Raw genomic sequence first — 20,107 nt, forward strand, 5'->3', positions numbered from 1 at the left:
CTTCACCCACCTATTAAATAATACCCAGGCAACCCATGTGGAAACTCTGCAATCAGTATGCAGCTGGTATAGGAGCATTACATGGCCAGTTACCTACAGACTAATGGGGCACATGAGCTCTAATGAATTAATGAGACGTTTACAGAGAACGGCCTGCGCGCTCGTGAGTGAGGGGCACTCTGTAACGAGCCGGTGGTCCACAGGGGGCGGCGCCATCGACGCCAGAGTGATGCTGGCTGACCAATGGCATCCTGGGTTCCTGGCCGCAGAGTGTCAGGGAGTTTGGAGCCAGACGTTAAAGCTTGGAAGTGTAGCAGGGGGGTTCATCAGACATTGTAGGGTGTTTATTTAAAATATCATCACACACTCAGGCACTGATCCCGACACTGTCAGTCAATCTGTTTAACAACAACTAAACGCTAAATTGAAAACAGTGTGGTCAGTGGTGGGAAGTGGTGTGAGGCCCTGGGTTAGGATGGCCTGCTTATGATCAGAAGGTCACAGGTTTAAATCCCAGGCTCAGCAGAATGATGTCACCATTGGGCCCTTGACCAAGGCTTTTAACCCTAGTTACACCTAGGACTGTCTCATACTGTTTCCTCAACAAAAAATAGGCATCTGCGAAGTAAATATTAGCAGGCTTTATCTGTTCTGTTTCTGTAATATCAGTTTCTCTTTTCTCTTGCTGTAATTCCGTGAGCTACCACTATGGTCCCTGGCTACGGCTGCTGGTGATGGGCAATTCAGACACGTTTCTCTCACTGCCGCCTCCTGTCTTTGCTTCTGTCCACAGCGGTTACGAGTTTGACTACGATTACTACAGAGACGACTTCTACAGCCGGTAAGCTACCCCCGCCCCCCACCCCCCCTACCCATCTCGGTCTCCATGTCCCCTGCATTTCTGGCTGGGTTTCAGAGGTGGGAGGATTCTATGGATTGAAAAAAAAAGACACATTATTTCAGAAACAATCCCCCGCAAAAGCCTCTTTCAGTCCCGGCCCCTTTTATCCACCCCCTCTCGTTACAAATTCCCTTTAGCCAGTGACATGTTTTTGCCTTTATTCTGCTTTGACTGACATGAGCCTATCAACAAAGACTGAATGAAAAATGCAGGTCAGTCAGGCCCTTTGGGCACTATAGATCTCAGTGCTTTATGGAGACCCCCCCCGCATAATCTCCCGTCACCCACGTCAGACTCTCACACATACGGCGTCCAGCCAGATCGCATCTAGTCATGTCTTTGATCTCATCAGAATCAGATTTGTTATTCCCACACAACCAGCGCCAGTGGAAATTAGTGTTGGCACAGTTCACTACTGATACAGACGGCATGACAATAGACAACGAAAAATTAGGGCATAACATGACACGAGATACACAACAGAGAGGCAGTAATGCACGGTGTGTGATACAGAGGTTTGTGGGAGTTTAAATAGCGCAATACGGGAAATTGACACAGGTGCAATACAGACAACATTTATCAAGCATACATCCCACATACATTAGCGAGTGAAATATTACGTATGATTTTGTGTTTTTGTGTCATTTTACTCAAAGTCCTTAGTTCAGGTCTTCATCCATCACATACGTTGCAGTCAGAGTTTATTTTAATCTCCAGGGTCCTGTATTATGAAGCCATATTTCTTGCTTAGACAGATAACGGATTTAAGGTACCCCGGTGTAAATGGACATTATCTTTGTTCACTTACATTTAGCCCAGACTACCTTAAATCTGACAAGTTATGCCTCTAAACGAGAAACCTTGTTTCTTTATGCAGACCCCAGGGATAAATGTCCAGTTCATAGGTTCACAGGTCTGTATAATTACAGAAACTCTTGTGTTCCTCAGAGGAAACAATATGGCTGAAAGTAATTTTAGTGTTTTGGTCTGAAAATCACCTGGGAATAAAGTAAAGTAAGGAGAGCATTTCCAAAAGCCTGGCGGTGTTTTTCTCAGTGATTCAACTGTGAAACATACCTGGACTCAGCAGTAAGGGCAGAGCCCCTAAAACACAGATACTGTGCGCCTTCTCTCAATTTCTCGAGATTCTGATGGAATGTCAGAGCGGTCAAACCCTGCGAGGCTGACCTTTCTTTAAGCTTCAAAGAAAGGAGCTGATACTCCAGTGGGCTGAATAACGTGAGGCCGCCCCCTGGGGGTTGGGAGGCCATTATACACAGTTCTGTGAAGATTTCACTGCCAGCTGTTCTAACAAACTAATCTGAATTCTCGTTGCATAACTTTCCTGACATTTGGCTTGTCTGACACTTAATTTGCTGTAGCAACCACGCTCATGAAAGGAGGAGGATATTCTAAACAAAAAAAAGAAACATTTATAAGAAAAGCTGGATGTTGGTGGCCTTAAATGAAAAGCTTTAGATTAATGGGGAGTAGGAGCGCCCTTAGTCATGCAGCTCACTGCTTTCAGAGGTTTATCACGCCCCTGCACTTACCAGGGCTGAAGCTCTCTGCTCGCTCTGCTCTGGGGGACTGGAAGCTGGTTACAGCTCTTTAACGAGGAAACTCACTGGGAAGCAGATGGGCTGTGTGACTCCCAAATCAGAGCTTAACTCAAACGGCAGACTTAATGCCAGTGAAATGAGTCTGCTTCTAATGGTGCCTTTTACCCTTATGTTTGCCTGTTGTTCACTTAGATAGTTAACTTAGACTGTTGTTAACTTAGACTGTCGTTAACTCACAGCTAAATTTTTAATTCACTTTTTAACTCAGACCGTTGTTACCCCAGACTGTTCGTGAAACTGTCTTAGTTTATAATTTAGCTCCCCCCCCCCCAACAGGCTCTTTGACTATCACAGCAGAGTGGCCCCCCCCCCAAGGGCCGTGATCCCTATCAAGCGCTCGCGGGTGGTGGTCCCATCCACACGCCGGGGGAAATCCTCCTTCCCGCTCAAGACCTCGTCGTCCTCCTCCTCTTCCTCTTCCAGACCAACTACGTGCGGCTCCTCCTCTTCCACTGGACCGAAATGTAAGGCAGCCGAGCACCTTTACCTATGGTCATCGTGGACTGTGAGCAGGGTCTCCCGGGGGGGACTCCGTGCCCCCAGTGATCAGGAGCATTCCGTCTATGTCAGGCAAACACCATTTTCATGTAGACTTTGGGGTCAGGCTTTCCAGGCCAGCGGGGATATTCCGGGATTACTCTCTTATCCGCGTCCCTTCCGGAGTCACCACTGGGAATGGGAACGCAGTCGCGAGACCCTGCAGTGCCGATAAACTAGTGTCCGCCCTTCGCTCCTTATCTCTGGTCACCCCGAAGGACAGGAACCGATGCCAGAATATCATGTGCGTGTTTCTGGACACCAAGACACACGGGACAAACACGCAAAACCGGCACGGCGCCTGGCAAATGGAATTTCACTTAATTCAGCTTGGGCATCACCGAGGGGGGGAGGGTCTGTACTGGCTTTTTGTTTTCGATATCCAGTGGTATGGTGTTTCGGGAGGTGCATGCGGTGGTATTATGCTATGAAAGCAGCTTCCTGGGAGAAAGTGACAGCTTCATGACCTCGAGGCAGCCGCGCAGAGCAGCTTTGAAAGGCTCCGCTTCGAATGGCTCAAAATGTCAGGGACGTGCCAGAGTAAACAGGAAGCCTGGCCCGTGGTCACGGAGGGCCTCTGATCGGCCGGTCTCCTGTCTCCCGTGCCAGTGTGGCCCAGTCTCGGGCTCCTTCTGCTATATTAACATTTGCCTCTGGAAAAACGGGGAACTTTCAATTGAAATAACGGGATGCGGTCAGGGGCTGCCATGTGAACGGATTGCTGAAGTGATCATTCCCGATTTTGGGCCGGCCTGGCGCTCCTGAAAAGGTGTAACTCCAAAAACCATCTGGATGACTTGCTGTCAGTTGCCTGCCGGCAGTCCACGGTAGTGACTCCACGCCATCCTGTCGGCCGGTCCGGCGCCATTGCCAAACAGTGGGGTCAGCGCCGCGTTATTAAATCTGGAAATTGAAAGCAGCGGGACCGAGCATTTTTAGAGGAAGTCCTGCCGACGGGTAAATTGCAATGTGCGCCTCCAGAGCGAATGGATTCCGTGTTGACGCGGATATATAGAAAAAAAAGTTAATTGCTGGAAGGACTGTTGATGTATCTGTCAGCTTTTCCTTTTTAATGGTGGGGAGTGTGAGGCAGGGGCTGATTCTGGAAGGGGGGGGAGGGTGACCAATGAGTGATAACCCCCTATGTCTTTTTACAGTGAAGAGCGACCAGCTGCAGACCATCAAGCGGGAGCTGACACAGATCAAAACGAAGATCGACTCGCTGCTGGGCCGGCTGGAGAAGATCGAGAAGCAGCAGCGCACTGAAGCCGGTGAGGGGGCCGTCTGGGGTGTGATTAAAGCCACACAGGGTCGTTACTCTTCCTGACAATGACGGGAGACCCAAGGGCCGGGGCAGTCCATCAAACAGCAGGCTCACGCCACCCGGATCTGCGCCCGGATTAATGGGCACACTGCGGCAGAGGGTGCAGTGTGGTCAGTGATGCCCATCTGAGAGCGATTTAGGGTCTGAAACTTCATGCAGGTACAGACAAAACTGAGACACAGCGTCATACTCGCGTGACATCTTATGCATGTAGTCATGTTTCATTTCCTGCATGTAGTCATGTGATATCTCCCACGTGTTGTCATGCGAATTCTCCCTCATGTATTTATGTGACATTTTAAATGCGTTATCATGGAACATTGCCCTCACATAATCATGTGACATTTCCCTCACGTAATCATGTGACATTTCCCTCACGTAATCATGTGACATTTCCCTCACGTAATCATGTGACATCTCCCTCACATTATCATGTGACATCTCCCTCACATAATCATGTGACATCTCCCTCATGTAATCATGTGACATCTCCCTCACATTATCATGTGACATCTCCCTCACATAATCATGTGACATCTCCCTCATGTAATCATGTGACATCTCCCTCACATAATCATGTGACATCTCCCTCATGTAATCATGTGACATCCCCCCACATGTTGCAGTCTAAGGGATGCCTGGGGAATGAGGTGGTGTTGGGTTCGCTGCTCGATCATTGGGGTGCCCACAGTCAGCCCAGTCTGGATTTCCCCCAAACTGACTCCGCCTCTCTTTGTCCAACGTGCCCAGAGGTGCAGAGGAGGTACGAGGACACGTGCGAGTCTCTGCCAGAGGAGTCCATATCAGAGACAGCGGACAACTCGGCGGAGGAGGTGGGGGACGGAGCACTGGACACGGAGGCCGGGGAGATGACCGACGTGGGCGAGGATGATTACGACGAGGACGGCAGCAACGACCCGGTGAGGAGAGCCGACCGCGGGGAGACACACGCCAAGGGGGTCAGGCTCAGGTGGCACCCCCCCGTTTGGGTGTTTAATCAGTAGGCTGACGCCCATCTCCAATCCAATTAGCCGGAGATACGCCTCTGTTCCACACAGGGGGCATTAATCTAGCCTCCTTTGAGCCTCCATTACGCCGACACACTTGGCCTGACGGCCTTGAATTAAGGCCATCAGTAAAGCAGGCTGCGTATCTTGTCACGCCCCATGTGAGATTTAGGGCCGCCAACCTGTCCTTGTACCCCAGCCATTAAGAGAGAGAGACCCGGCGAATCAGTCCGTCCGCGCTCCGCTGTGTGCTGAACTTAAAGCTGCTTTCGAAGTTTGGTGAGGGGAGCACGTGGGGTGGGGGGCATCCTTAGCGATGCCGACCAGATAGGCCCTGCAAAAATGTTGGGCATTCACTGCTGAGGGACGTGGGAGGACGATGGAGGCAGAGATTTGGAAAGTAAGCTGGAAAAGCAGGGTCACCAGGAGTGCTAGTCGGAATCCAGCCAAGGCACAAAAAGACTCTTTTGTAGATATTTTTAGGAGCATTAATAAGTGATGGCGTGTGATATGGGCTCTGCGTGCCCTTTTATTTCAATCCATGCCCCGCCGGCATCTAGATTAAGCAGAGACTGAGGCCGTGGCGTTTCTCTTTCTGGGGGGTTCTGCGGGAGGCCTGTCCGTATCCCATGGCAATGGGGGCAGGATGTCCTCAGCTGCGGGGCGTCGTCCCAACTCTGTCACGCACAGTCACCAGAATCCAGCAATCGAACGGCATTCAGGAGCACGTCTCCCGCTGGGGCCACAGCTGGGGGCGGTATGTGGGGAATAAAGATGGAGCAGCGGGAAGTGGATGGAGAGTATGGAGGTGGGGGGCAGGGAGAGGAGGAGCAGGACTCTGATCACGCGGGGGGGCTGATCGATAAGGACACCAGCCGCACGCCGCAGAGTGAAATGGCGCGTGGCTCCCTGGGTTTGGGCGGTGTGAGTGTGATCACGCGGGGGGGCTGATCGATAAGGACACCAGCCGCACGCCGCACAGTGAAATGGCGCGTGGCTCCCTGGGTTTGGGCGGTGTGAGTGTGATCACGCGGGGGGGCTGATCGATAAGGACACCAGCCGCACGCCGCAGAGTGAAATGGCGCGTGGCTCCCTGGGTTTGGGCGGTGTGAGTGTGATCGGAAGGTCATCGGTGTCACCAACAGGCCCTTAAGCAAGGCCCTTAATCCCCAAATGCCCCAGGACCGTCTGGCCCTGCTTTCTCAAAAATGTACATCGCTCTGATAAATAAGTAAAATGTAATGTCATGGAAACAGTGACAAATGGCCCTGTTCTGGGAGACGGGTAATCGGGCGTCAGTGGCAATTTGACACGCGTCTCGCATCATGTGTACAGTACCATGCATGTCACTATTGGGGACGGAGACTGTACCTGGGGATGACAGTAAGAAAAGGTATGGGGGGGGGGCTTTAATTCCTATACAGTACCCCCGTAAGCAGGGGAATGAAATTATACATGCAACATTTAAAACAAATTTATCACGAGTTTTTTTTTGTCGTTTGTTTTGTTTTGTGTTTTTTTCTGTGTTTCAGATAGAGAACCATGTATCGGACATAGACAACTGAAAAAGGTAAATTTAAGTCATTCTGGGGCTGCGGGATACTAGAAAATAAATGTAAAAACTGAACACGTAGGCCTCTGTTTTTTGCACACTCACTCCCACACATTAGTCAACAGCTGAGCGAGAATTACCTGTGAGGACAAGATGAACCTGACACTGCCGTACAGACATGCAGTGCGAGGGAGACACCCTGTCACTGCCGTACAGACATGCAGTGCGAGGGAGACACCCTGACACTGCCATACAGACATGCAGTGCGAGGGAGACACCCTGACACCCCTGTAACTAGAAACAACAAACTTTAGATGAGGGGTCTCCAACTCCGGTCCTGGAGAGCTACCATCCAGTAGGTTTTCTATCCTACCCGGCTTCTGATGAGCCACACCTGTTCTCAGGTAAATACCAGGAGCAGGTGTGGCTCATCAGAAGCCAAGTGGGACAGAAAACCTACTGGATAGTAGCTCTCCAGGACCGGAGTTGGAAACCCCTGCTTTAGATTAAGGATCAGGGTCCTGAACTACCACACCCCCTGCTGGCCAGGTAGTCATTAATCGTTAGATCTGTTTAAGGCCAAGCAGGGTCCTAATCATCAGACTCACGAAACTAGTCAGACTAGATTCCTAAAAGGTGGTGCCACCTGCTCTGATACGCACAGTCCTGACCTGGCAGAGTGCCCGCCTTACCTTAGCCTGCGTAGCATGAGAGGGTGAACACGTCCCTAACAGAGCAGCGACGGAGGATCACCATGACTGTGAGAGCATTGGGGTTAATGAGATCAGCCGCATCATGCTGTCGAAGCCTCTGTGAGGTCCACACCCCCGAGATATCTACCCCGTGCTGAAAGGGAGAGCAGACGAGCCCCCTGCTGTTTCTCAGTGCTTCCTGCCACAACCCCCCCCCCCCCCCCCCCGAGTGCCTTTTCGTCAGCCATTTGTCTACTATGCTCAGCTATGATTTACTCCAGAAGAAAAGGAAAATCCCACCACTTCTGATTTTGTTCCAAGTTTGGAGCCATTCTTGTTCGGGATTTCATGCAAATGATAATCTGAAGGATGTAAAGCTCCGTAGTGGACCTGGGCAGCTGTTTTTATAGCTAAGCATGTGTTTGGAGTTTGGCTGTAATGGTTTTCTCATGTAGGAAACTACTGCTTTCAGTGGCTTTAAACCACTTTGTGGGGGGGTGAGCAGGCTGGATCCCATCCACACATGGAAGCACAGGGTAGCTGGCCGGGGACATCCTGGACAGCGTGTCAGTCCTGTATATGATTATACTCTGGCCTGTATATGATTGTAATCTGGCCTGTATATGATTGTAATCTGGCCTGTATATGATTGTAATATGGCCTGTGTATGATTGTAATATGGCCTGTATATGATTGTAATATGGCCTGTGTATGATTGTAATCTGGCCTGTATATGATTGTAATCTGGCCTGTATATGATTGTAATATGGCCTGTGTATGATTGTAATCTGGCCTGTATATGATTGTAATCGTAGCTAGTGTAAGATAATGAACAGAATATTGTCTTTATTCCCACATTCCACATGGCAGGATATCGTAGGCCAACAGTAGACTGTGCTGGGGTCTCCTCATAGGCCACGCCCCCACAGAGGATCATACAACCGAGTCGGGGCTGTGATTGGACACAACCGGGCGGGATTAGAGGCTGAAAACATATCTGATGCCTTTGCCTTTGTGGAAACGCTGTTCCGCATCATGTCCGGTAAACGGCAGCAGATTTGCTTTAACACTCATAAAATGTTATCGCTCGTTGTTGCGCGTTTCGTTTCTGGTGCATTATTTTTAAACCTGCCGCGTCCTTGAACACATCCCTTCCCGTTAGGCTGTAGGAAGTGACTTAGGCGTGCGCAGATTTTATCTGAAGCGAGAATCAGATCTTGATGAGTATTTCTATTCAGAGCGGGTCCCCGTCCTCGCTGGCGTCCCCTCCTTTGGGTGTCCCTGGCTCCCTATAGCAGCAGCCAGCCCCCGGCGCTGCTTACCCAGCGCACAGCCGCTTCGTCATTCTGCACCTCGCGCTCGCTCACCGAAACAATCACATCGCCTCTAGAAAACAAAAATGCCCCCCCGCCACCCCCTCCAAACTCACTTAAAAGTCGGCGCCTTGGAACTGTGCTGTTATGTGGAGAGCAGCAGATGGGGAATAGCACTCTTCCCCGCTAGGATTTTATGATTGCATGGTACGCCCCCTGCACATTATACACCCACTTACTGAAGAATGATTCGCTTACCATGCAGTATATAAAGATATATACACGAGGCATGGTGTAGGCTAGCTAAGTAAGATAATCTCACAAGCTATATGCTGAACGTGTACGTCACTGTAATCAGTGTAAACACCTGGGCGTGCGATTTACTGTGACCCTAACGTTTTCTGAAATATTTTAATTAAAGAGAGGACATGTACAGCATCTGCAAAGAGAGGAAAATGAAAGTATTAAAATGAGAAAAAGATGGAGAAGCCGGTGGGCGCAGGTGGGAAAGGTGTAGGCCTATAAATGGGTTAGACTCAGAGCAATATCATCTGCAAGTCTGCATGTCAATGTTAGAAAGCAACAACAATAATAATGACAATAATCATATCATTGGCTGTGGTGCATTTTTATAGAGGCAATCGTGACCATTTTGCAGTGTTGTTTGGTTATTCATTTAATGTAATACTTAATTTGCTGTTCCTAATTACCCATCCACTTTCCGGGGGATCTAAGGGCACAGCAAGTGGAGCGTGTTCGTTTCCGCAGTAACTTAATTGCCCTTCCTGCTCCAGGTTGTGAGTGAGAATGGGGAGTCTTTGGTGGTTTTTGTAAACCCCCCCTCCGATCCCCCACACTAGCTTCCCCCGCAGCCGCCAGTTTGTCTGTGCACTTCGTTACACGATTTCGTAGGTAGCCTGCCTCGCCTGAGGTTGAATCCAGGAAAGTGTCCATGCCCCCCCCCCCCCCCCCGCGACACCATCATCTCCACCAAGCACTGTGACAAATTTTGTGGCTTAGTAGGAAATGTACAGCTAAGACCGGCCATATGTCACGCAGCTGCTTCTGCTATTATGTACATATTTCTCCCTTAAAGCCTGCTGCCGTTTAGAAGGAAAGAAAACCGCAAATCCGAGAGTTACAAGACCTCAGAAAAAAACATAGACAGACAGACAGACATGCATATGAATATATATAAAAGATTGGCGACCACAGATCTGTCTGCCATTGTGCTTCTGTTGAAATCTGGAAGAAAAACGTGTGTTTCCATCTAGACATCCTGTGGGTCTAAGAACTCCTCTTAGACACAGGATAATCCCAGGCATCTATAAATGGAGACAGACAGATTTACACAGCGAGTCTGACACTTGGCAGCGGCGATTTTAATTCTCGGGTCGCCGTAACCTTGATGGAGACGCTCTGGGTTTATAATTTACACCGCATGCATATCCAGCGGAGGAAAATGAACAGCTCCTCCGTCTCACTTCAATTTGCTTTCATTTTTTCTCTTTAGGGAGAAGGAGAGTGAACCAAAGCCGGAGGAAGAGGGAAGCAGCGCCATCTAAGGGAACTGAAATAGTCCCAAGGAAACGCATAGACGGCTTTCGGAAAAGACGCTTTCTCGGGAAAAAAAATGAAAATGAATCTTTTGCTTCGTAAGGGCCACGGCGACGTGGGACTGACCAGTGTGCACCCTTAGAAAATGTTCGTTAGTTTTCTCCGACACTGTCCACATCACACATCAATGTCATTTATTTGTAATTAAAATCCATTCAGTCCTACAGATGTTTTAAAAACCCTTTTAAATATCATATTTGTTCGAATAATGAAAGACTATAAAGAGGCACTTCAGCACATAATGTGTACATCCGTGTAAGGCATGCACTCTGCCTATTGGCGCTTTCTACAAACCATTTATATGAATGTCATTGTTTATTCCGTATTTTTAATTGAAGATGAAGAATGTCCTACATCTCCTCCCTTAGCAGTTTGCCAGTTAATAAGACCCCATATTCCTGGCTGGTTTGTTTTCCCCACGTAACCCTGATAGATAAAATCTTAATAGGTTGCTTCTTCAACATTGGGGCCCATTAATAAATAATTGTTTTTGAAAGAGGAGGAGCTAAAGTGAACAAATACAGAGCGTTGTTCTGAGGAATTCAGAAAGTGGGTCTTTTTTATTACCCCTCACGTATCTGCTGTGGCTGTAAACACCCCCTTCCAGGAGCTGGTGCGACCCAAGCATGTTTGCTGTAGCGTGTGACACTTTATGTCATCCTGACTTGTGCCAGAACTTTCTAATAGGGGGCATGATGCCTCACCCTGTAGTTCCCCCCCCCCCCCCTCTTTCTACTGAGGGTTTCACCCCCCCCCCTCCCAGTGGCCACTGGCTTCTCATTAGGGCTCTCCAGCTCCTCTTTTTAGTATTTAGTTAAAAGGTAAATGCCACCGGTTTTCAAGGAGGGCTCTCCACTGGATAAAAAACATCATTTCAGTGCGGTGCCCTCCCGTCAAAAAAGCATAATGGCACAGTCCAAAGTGTCTGTTACATCTGCTTTTCTATGTTTCATGAAGAATAGAAGGTAAAATGGCAAGTAAATGGCAGCGAAAGGCAGTCATGTTCCTCGTAACTACCAAGGGTGGGGAGACCAGTGGGTGGGTGGGTGGCTTGGGGGGGGGGCCTCCGTCTCCCTTCCCGGACCATTTGTTTCATTGTACAGCAGCAGTCTTATATCTGAAGGCCTATTACTCTAATGGATAGTGAGCTCTCTATTTTTGTATGCCGATATCTCTTTTCCCCCCAAGATAAAATGGTCTTATATATTCACTGGATTTTTTTGTCATTATGATTTTAAAAGTACCTCCCATAGTGATAAAAATGTTTCAAGACGGATCTAAGCAATTGTGACAACTTCAAAACTGAAAACCTTTTGATTTGGGGGAATCAGACAGTACAGTTCACTTTGTTTTTTATACATCATAATTACAGTAGGACTCAAAACAGTTACGTAAATTAGACTTTCCAGGTGGATGAAAAACTGTGATTTATAAAATGCCCAAGCAAAGTTCAGTTCAATATATGAACAATGTTGTATAGAAATGTAAACATTTTTGTAAAGCTATTTTTATGATGAGCATGTTTACTGTTAAGATGTATTTTATTTATATTTGATTGTTGCAACTGTGGTATGGCTGTAGGCTCCATTGCATAGGAAAAAAATACAATTAAAGATCTCTGGATGTACAGGTGTGTCCCCTTCATTTCTGCCTTTGTACTATTTGCTTTATGTTTACACGCTACATCCAGAAAGTATTAACTGCTGCTTTGGAACCACTGGCGAATACGAAACCATGCAGACAAAGATGTAGCACATGCAGGTTTTATGATAATTGCTGTTGTAAGAATGCCAATCAGAATAGCCCCATCTTTTTACAGTCATCCGCTGGTCGTAATCTTTGCACAAACACGGCTAACAAACCTCTCAATGTCTCTTTTATGTATCCAGCTAAACTGATGTAAGACTGTAATGGTACATTAAGCTTCCTAAAGCAGTTAAATGCATGGCTAATCCAATGCCCAACACCAGGGTTTACATTCTATTCTTTCTGCATAGATCAAGCATGTTTGTCTCAGATATTTGCAAAACTACTGAAAGTTACTCACATAAAAGTATGAATTAAGAGTAAATCTCCCTTGGGGGTGATTTAAGTCCCCCTTACAGTCCTCAGGGATTTATGTTGCCCTTTGTTGAGTTAATAACCTTACACTGACTCAAAACCTCTACTTGTAAGTTCTATGTTATATATATATGTCTGTGTGTGTATTGTGCATCAGGCCTTTCTAGCTACTGAGAAAAATCAGAGGCTGAGTCAGATTCATCTGGGACCTTATTTATTTATTTATCTATCTATGGAAGATCGGGGCTAAAATACTGGGGACTAGGCTTAGAGTACTCAGCCCAGGGTATGTATGCGTAAATATATATATTTACACACACACACACACACACACACATATATATATATATATATATATATATATATATATATTAATCACCATATTGTTAAATATATTTTAATAATTATACAATTTTTCCCACTCTTGAACAGGTGTGCTATTACCAGTTATACTCCAAACCACAAAGTTATGTATGTATATGTATCACACTATTCCTAAGACTGTTAATTAGAGATAAGCTCCTGGTAAACAGCACAAATATCTCATTATAGCCGCAGGTTTTCATCACTCAATATATTTTGCAGACCATTGCAATGTGGAACACGTACTTCATATTTCAAAGCAAATAACTGAAATTAAAAATCAATGGCTAATATCTAATTAACTTTTTCTCCCCAAGAATGTGCGAGCAACGAGGCAAACACAATCAAAACGGCATTTACCCATAACAGAATTAGGCCTCTACCCATTTGGAGATAGGAGGGAGAGAATGCAACCTTGCCGAAGTGCAAATTATTACCAGGCTCAATTTATGATAAAGGTAACTAAACAGATTATGGGTTTGACAAAATATTAATGAGAGGGATTTGAAAGCAAATGAATCCTTCTGAACAGAATGCAAACTAATGTGTCCCCCATTCTTCTGCATTTGCATACAAGACCATCACCACCACCATCATCTTCTCGGTGCATCATCTGTTTATGTCTCTCAAATATTATATTTTGTTTACTCTCGGTGCTGGCGTCTCTCAAACTAAATTTGACGGAGAAAAGAAAACTTGTTGAGAGGACTGATGTATCCAAAAAGTAGATCCAATATATTGCTAACGCTCCTCTCACTGACTTGCCACGCAAATCTTCATTAACATTTATATTATATTAGCTTAGGGCTGCCTGATCTGAATATTTCTTTTAGTTTTGATGTGAAAAATATTGAAATGAACCTGCTGTACACAAATATAGGGGTAAAGAATACATTTGGCGTGTTTTCAAACAGTGGCTAAACTTCAGAGTAATTAGAAAGTAAGACAACTTTGATCTTAACTTGGTGCAGCAACTGTCGAGAAATTTACCGCATCATCCTCCAGGTTTATCCGCTGTCTTTTCTTGTCGTTATAAATATCTTTTTACTGCATGAACATATAAGCATAAAATTAGTGGCACCCTAGTAAAGTTACTCCACCTGTCGTTTTCCCCGGGGGGGCTCCCGCTCATAAGATGCCTCCCCGCACGGGCAATTGGCAGAATCTGCCACTGCTGGAAAAAAATGTACGCACTTTAAAGTCATAACGTCATGCAGCAGGCGGAAGCCCTTGTTCCGGAACAGTCTGCGGTGTAAATCGCTGCCAGTAGGCCTGTGTGGCTTTTCAAACAGCATTATAGGTGATCCACACTTTGTCAGAGTCTCTCAGATGTTTTATTTGAGCTTTCCGAATAGCAGCCTGGTAGATATAAGGATTTCCACGTGCTATTCATCTCAAGGATTCCGGGTCGTCCGCCTTTGCAGACTCTCAGGCTGGCAAGAGCCTCAAGTACAAAACATCCCTTTGGTCGGAGGCTGCCGCATACAGGATGCTAAATGGTTGGCAAACGCCTTGCAAGAGCAGTTGGGGGGGGGGGGGTATATTGTTTCAACTCCCTTTACAGGAGGAAACCTCTTTTAAAGGAAAGGCATTTGCCATGACAGTGTGCCGGCATTTACATTCGCATCCTTATGAGCCCGTCAACATGTAATGTAATCTACAGCAACACTTGCCATTCTCTCCAGGCCGCCAGTGGGATCCCAGACCAAGTCAAATGGCGGTTCAGTATGTTGATGTGTCAGGGACCTAGAGAGCGCCCCCTAGTGCAGGATACACATCAGCCTATCCCAGGGCTCCTCTCCTCCAACAGGGCGATGAATCATGCCCATTCAGTGGGCAATTTTTGCTGGTGGGTTTATGGTATGTGGTATGTGAGGTTTCGGAATTGCTCATGTGTTCCATGTTATACGCCACTCACCCGATGTGCATAGTTATCTCGTGTTTATGAGAATATCCACACCCCACACTAGACCGAGACTGGTCACTTTGACTTATTAATATCAACCATTTATTGGTACTCATTTTCCTATATGTATTCCACCTCTTTATGCTGCTGTGTTATTTATTATTTTCATGCACATTACACTATATATATAAATCCTTATATATGTATTTAACCCCCCTGGGTCCAGCCCCCCCAATTTGCACTGACCTGTTTTTTGCATTAAAAGTCCTGTGAAAACCCACCTCTTGTCACTTTCTGTTTGTTTCTGGGGGGAATAGAAAGTAAAGCTCATTTTATCTGACTTCATAAGGGCTATCTATCAGTATTCATACATCGGGGTAGACATACAGGCCCATGCAGGGAGCATTTGCACCAATCAGGACATCGGCGTAGACATACAGGCCCATGCAGGGAGCATTTGCACCAATCAGGACATTGGCGTAGACATACAGGTACATGTTGGGGGAAACCAAAGTACTTAAAGAAATCGCCACACTGACACAAGGAGAACATGCAATCTCCCCACCCATAGAGCCATGGGAAAGACTCAAACCCAGGTCCCAAACGTACGAGGCAACAACGCTAACCACTGCACCACAGTGCCACCCAGAAATTCACTGATATCCCATTCTAAATCCATAGGCATCAATATGGATTTGGTTCCCCCTTTGCAGCTATAACAGCTGCCACTCTTCCTGGAAGGCTTTCCCCAATATATTGTGTCTATGGGAATTTTTGCCCATTCATCCAGAAGAGCATTTGTGAGGTCAACCACTGATGATGAACATGTAGACCTGGCTCACAATCTCTGTTATAGTTCATCCCAAAGGTGTTTGATGAGGTTGAGGTCAGGGTTCTGTGCAGGCCAGTCAAGTGCTTCCACACTCAACTGGAAGCATAGAATTGTCCAAAATGTCTTGGTGTACTTAGTTACCTTCACTGGAACTAAGGGGCCAAGCCTAACCCCTGAAAAACAACCCCACACCATAATCCCTCCTCCACCAAACTTTACAGTTCACACAATGCAGTCAGGCAGGTAACGTTCTCATGGCATCTGTCAAACCCAGATTCGTCCATAAGACTGCCAGACAGAGAAGCACGATTTGTGCTTTACTCCATCTGATGCTTGGCAAAGTGCTTGGTGATGTGAGGCTTGTATGCAGCTGCTTGGCCACAGTGTGCAGAGGTTAATGCCAGTTTGGAACTGTGTAGATAGAGAGTTTGCAACCTTTATACTGTACATTATGTGCCTCAGCACTTAGTGACTCTATTCTGTTACTTAATGTGCTCTGCTACTTTGTCGCTGAGTTTCTGTTCTTCCTGAATGCTTCCAGCTTGCAATAATACCACTTACAGTTGACCGTGGAATATCTAGCAGAGAAGAAATTTCACAAACTGACTTATTGCAAAGGTAGCATCCTATGACAGTACTATGCTTGAATTCACTAAGCTCTTCAGTTTGGCCAATTATTTCACAGATGTTTGTAAATCTGCCTGCATGGCTAGGTGCTTGATTTTTCACACCTGTGGTAATGGGTCTGAATGAAACACCTAAATTAAATGATTAAGAGGTGTGTCCCAATACTTTTGTCCTTATAGTGTACTTATACTGGCACAAAAGGCAAATGAAGCATTTAATTTATTAAGGGACCGTCATGAATGAGTCATGAATCTCAATCCTAAAATTCAGCATACAGGTTCAACGTTGTGATCCCTTATGCACGTCACCTGTGATGGACTGAACACCTGTCTTGAACCCTCAGAGTCAATGGAGAGGCTGCAGAGTTACTGTTAGCCATTGCTGGCTAAATGGTTGGATGATGAATGGGTGGAAAGAATTAATAACCTATTAGTGTTTTTAATTAGAGAAGGGTAGTTACAGCCAGAAGGAGGACTGTACAATTAGCATCGTCTGTCCTGTCCATAGGCATCGATATGGAGTTGGTTCCCCCTTTGTAGCTATAACAGCTGCCATTCTTCTGGGAAGTCTTTCCACAATATATCATGTACAGCTGAAGAAGTTCAGTCTGCCAAAGACTATGATGGTGCACTTCTACACTGCCATCACTGAGTCCATCCTCATCACCTCCATCACCGTCTGGTACCCTGCTGCCACTGCCAAGGACAAGAGCAGACTACAGCGCATCATCCACTCTGCCGGGAAGATGATTGGCTGCAACCTTCCATCCTTACAGGACCTGTATGAGTCCAGGTCTTTGAATAGAGCAGGAAGGATTATGGCTGATTCCTCTCTCACTGGTCAGAAACTCCTTCAGACTTTCCCCACTGGCAGAAGGTTGCGGTCCATTGGGACCAAAACATCACGCCATAGGGACAGTTTCTTCCCCACCGCGGCCTGCCTCATCATTAAGGCCAGGAACACTCACTCAAGTACTATTTCCCCATCCTAGTACAAACATGCACTCTCTATGCTGTCATATTTCACATTCTCTGACTATTTATATTAGTAACTATACATACTCATATATATATATATATATATATATATATATATATATATATATAGTATATATATAGACACACACACACACACATACAGTGGTACCTTGGTTCTCGAACTTAATCCGTTCCGGACTCCGGATCTAATCCTAAAAAGTTCGAGTTCTGATCGAATTTTTCCCATAAGAAATTATGGAAAACCAATTAATTGGTTCCTGGCCCCCCAAAATTACACCTAAATATATATATATATATATATATATATATATATATATATATATATATATATATTTGTTAGCATTTCAACACAAAATGAACAGGATAAGACAAGAAGAGCATTTTTTTCTTAATGGCTTCCAAAACGATAAAGATCTTATCCCAACATTACCCCTGTCCTGCCCCGATCGTCCGCTCCTTCCGTGTGCCATGCCCCCTCGTTAACCTCGATCCCCATGTGATCAGCTGTTTCTGGTTGTTGTCATTAGTCCTCTGTATTAAGTCCGCGTTTCAGTTTGTTTCCCCAGTCCGGTCATTGGGTGCGTTCGACTTGCTTACAGCACTGGCTTAAAGCAAGGCATTCTGATCCTGACGCAATGCATTATGGTTAGATGCATTGCGACCTCTCACCAGGCTGCACAAACTGGAACCACCTCCGTGACGACACACCTTTGCCCTTATTGGCTGAAGAGTTTAATTACACGCATGATGTTTGTATCCCAGACAGTTCTGATGCGTAATCTGCTATTTCTGCCGAATATCACGTAAAGCAGTGAGAACTGGTTTTCAGTTAATTTACCTGGTAAAATAAAGTTTAAATAAATGACATAAATGCTCTAATAGTACATGTAAGTTAGCGGTTTATTTATTGTTAATTACTGTAATGTTGCGCTGCTTTATTTGGTTAATCGTCCAGTCTGTGAAGAAGGCATTCAAGTAAGAATTGCATTGTAGTATGACTCATTTCCTGGCGCATACAATTTATATTAGGTCAGCGTTCACGGTTCGACTTCTGATACTCAGATCGAGTTCTAGGTCAAACTGGTTTGTTCGACTTTCAAGAAATTTGAGTTCTAGTGAGTTCGAGAACCGAGGTACCACTTTATATATATTAACCACCTTACCTCTCGATGTCTGGCACCAACCACCAAAGCAAATTCCTTGTATGTGTGAACGTACTTGGCAATAGACTGTATTTTGATTCTGATTCTGAGCGTCAAAAACCGCAGTAATTATCAGGGAATACTCACCTAATACTGTACATCAAGCTGGAAGGTGGAGTTAATTATGGATTTTGCTGCTAATCATAGATATTATGATTATGTTCTGGTCTTGCAGCAGCTTATATTTATATATCTAATGTCCACCCTGTACAGGTACAGATCACACCTGCAGCAAGACTTAATTAGCCGTGACTGAGTCACCTTCGTGGGTCAGTCTTCCTTGGTTCTGCTTACATGTCCCTAAGTATGAACATGAGTTTCGGCAAGTATGACCGATTCTAGGTGAGCCGGTGTCAAGCTCAGCAAAGCTCTGACTTGGGATCATTTGCCATATGAATTGAACCCTGGGTGGTCTTGCATAAACATGTCAGAAGAGCTTCTAGGTAAAACATGCCAACATTAACCATCCCCTGAAGACCTACCAGAACATGTAACCTCGTCACTGAAATAGTCACATCGAGCTAAACGTGTATCAGAATCAGGATCACTTTATTTCGCAGAGGACATTTATACTTCTAAATTCTGGTGCCTAGTCAGAGTCTTCACACAGGACATGTAACAGTAAACATGGAGATATAATACAAATGAAAGGAAACAGAATACTATGACTGAATATTCATAATGCACGTAAAATAACTGACCAATAACAGACAACAAATGTGTAAAAGTTTGCAAATTGTGCAAATTACCCATGCATGTAATACCAATAATATTACTACTACCACCAATAATAATAATAATAATAATAATAATAATTAATAGTGCCCTGAGAGCTTCAGTTCCTTTGGGGATGTAGGTTGCTGACAGCTTACAAACAGCTGGCCAGATGTTACTGACTGAGTAGCACCAGTGTAGCATGAGCTGTGGCGGGCAGCTTGTGGTGTTTACGCAGCATGGGGGCGATGTGTACTGTGATCCTGCTGCCCTTGGATATATAAGCAAGGCCTACAGTCCATCACCTGGCCCTGGGAAGCACACTTCAGTAAGGTGGACTTTAAAGAGCCTTCGTGGGCAGGCGAGAGCAGATGGATGGTGCTGCAACGCTAAGTTATCGTGCTTTCAGCTTGGATGTAATTGCACCCTTCAGTCGTGGTTTCATAATTAGGAGGAAGAATTATGAAAGACCCCAAGGCCTAAGCTTGCCCAGGGCAGCTGCATTATCTCCCACAGGCCGCATTTAGTGGAAGTCTGTACTGTTTTTCAGTGGTGAACTACCGCCCCCTTAGGGTGGGGGAAGGAACAGTTACCCCCTGATTATCCCCTGGGACTGCAGAGCAGAGTCTCCTCTGTTGGGATTTAGGGAATGGTTCTCTTTGTCTTATTGGATGAACCAGGTGCCCTAAGTTTGTTGTTCTAGTATAATTATATGCAGACACATATTTTTGTATATGCATATATATGCATGCAAGCTAAATTATGCATTATATTTTATACAAAATAATATGCAGATTATTGAGTTATATTGTAATAAACCACAGTGGTTAAATATGCTG

General features: G+C 45.7%; 1 protein-coding gene across 4 annotated transcripts in view; it reads left to right on the top strand.

The window, feature by feature from the left end:
• Positions 1–10,602, top strand: part of LOC111835148 (RNA-binding Raly-like protein) — a 92,044-nt gene extending 81,442 nt beyond the window's left edge. For 3 of the 4 annotated variants that reach the window (XM_023795138.2, XM_023795139.2, XM_072710472.1), the window contains 6 exons: positions 794–841; positions 2,800–2,987; positions 4,218–4,331; positions 5,135–5,304; positions 6,924–6,961; positions 10,462–10,602. In XM_023795138.2, the coding sequence (XP_023650906.1) occupies positions 794–841; positions 2,800–2,987; positions 4,218–4,331; positions 5,135–5,304; positions 6,924–6,956 (553 nt within the window). In that variant the 3' untranslated portion in view covers positions 6,957–6,961; positions 10,462–10,602. The remainder of the gene's footprint in view (positions 1–793; positions 842–2,799; positions 2,988–4,217; positions 4,332–5,134; positions 5,305–6,923; positions 6,962–10,461) is intronic. The other variant, XM_023795140.2, reaches the window with a different exon arrangement.
• The last annotated feature ends 9,505 nt before the right edge of the window (positions 10,603–20,107 follow it).

The sequence above is a fragment of the Paramormyrops kingsleyae genome, chromosome 4 (assembly GCF_048594095.1).
Source record: "Paramormyrops kingsleyae isolate MSU_618 chromosome 4, PKINGS_0.4, whole genome shotgun sequence".
Classification (NCBI taxonomy): Eukaryota; Metazoa; Chordata; class Actinopteri; order Osteoglossiformes; family Mormyridae; genus Paramormyrops; species Paramormyrops kingsleyae.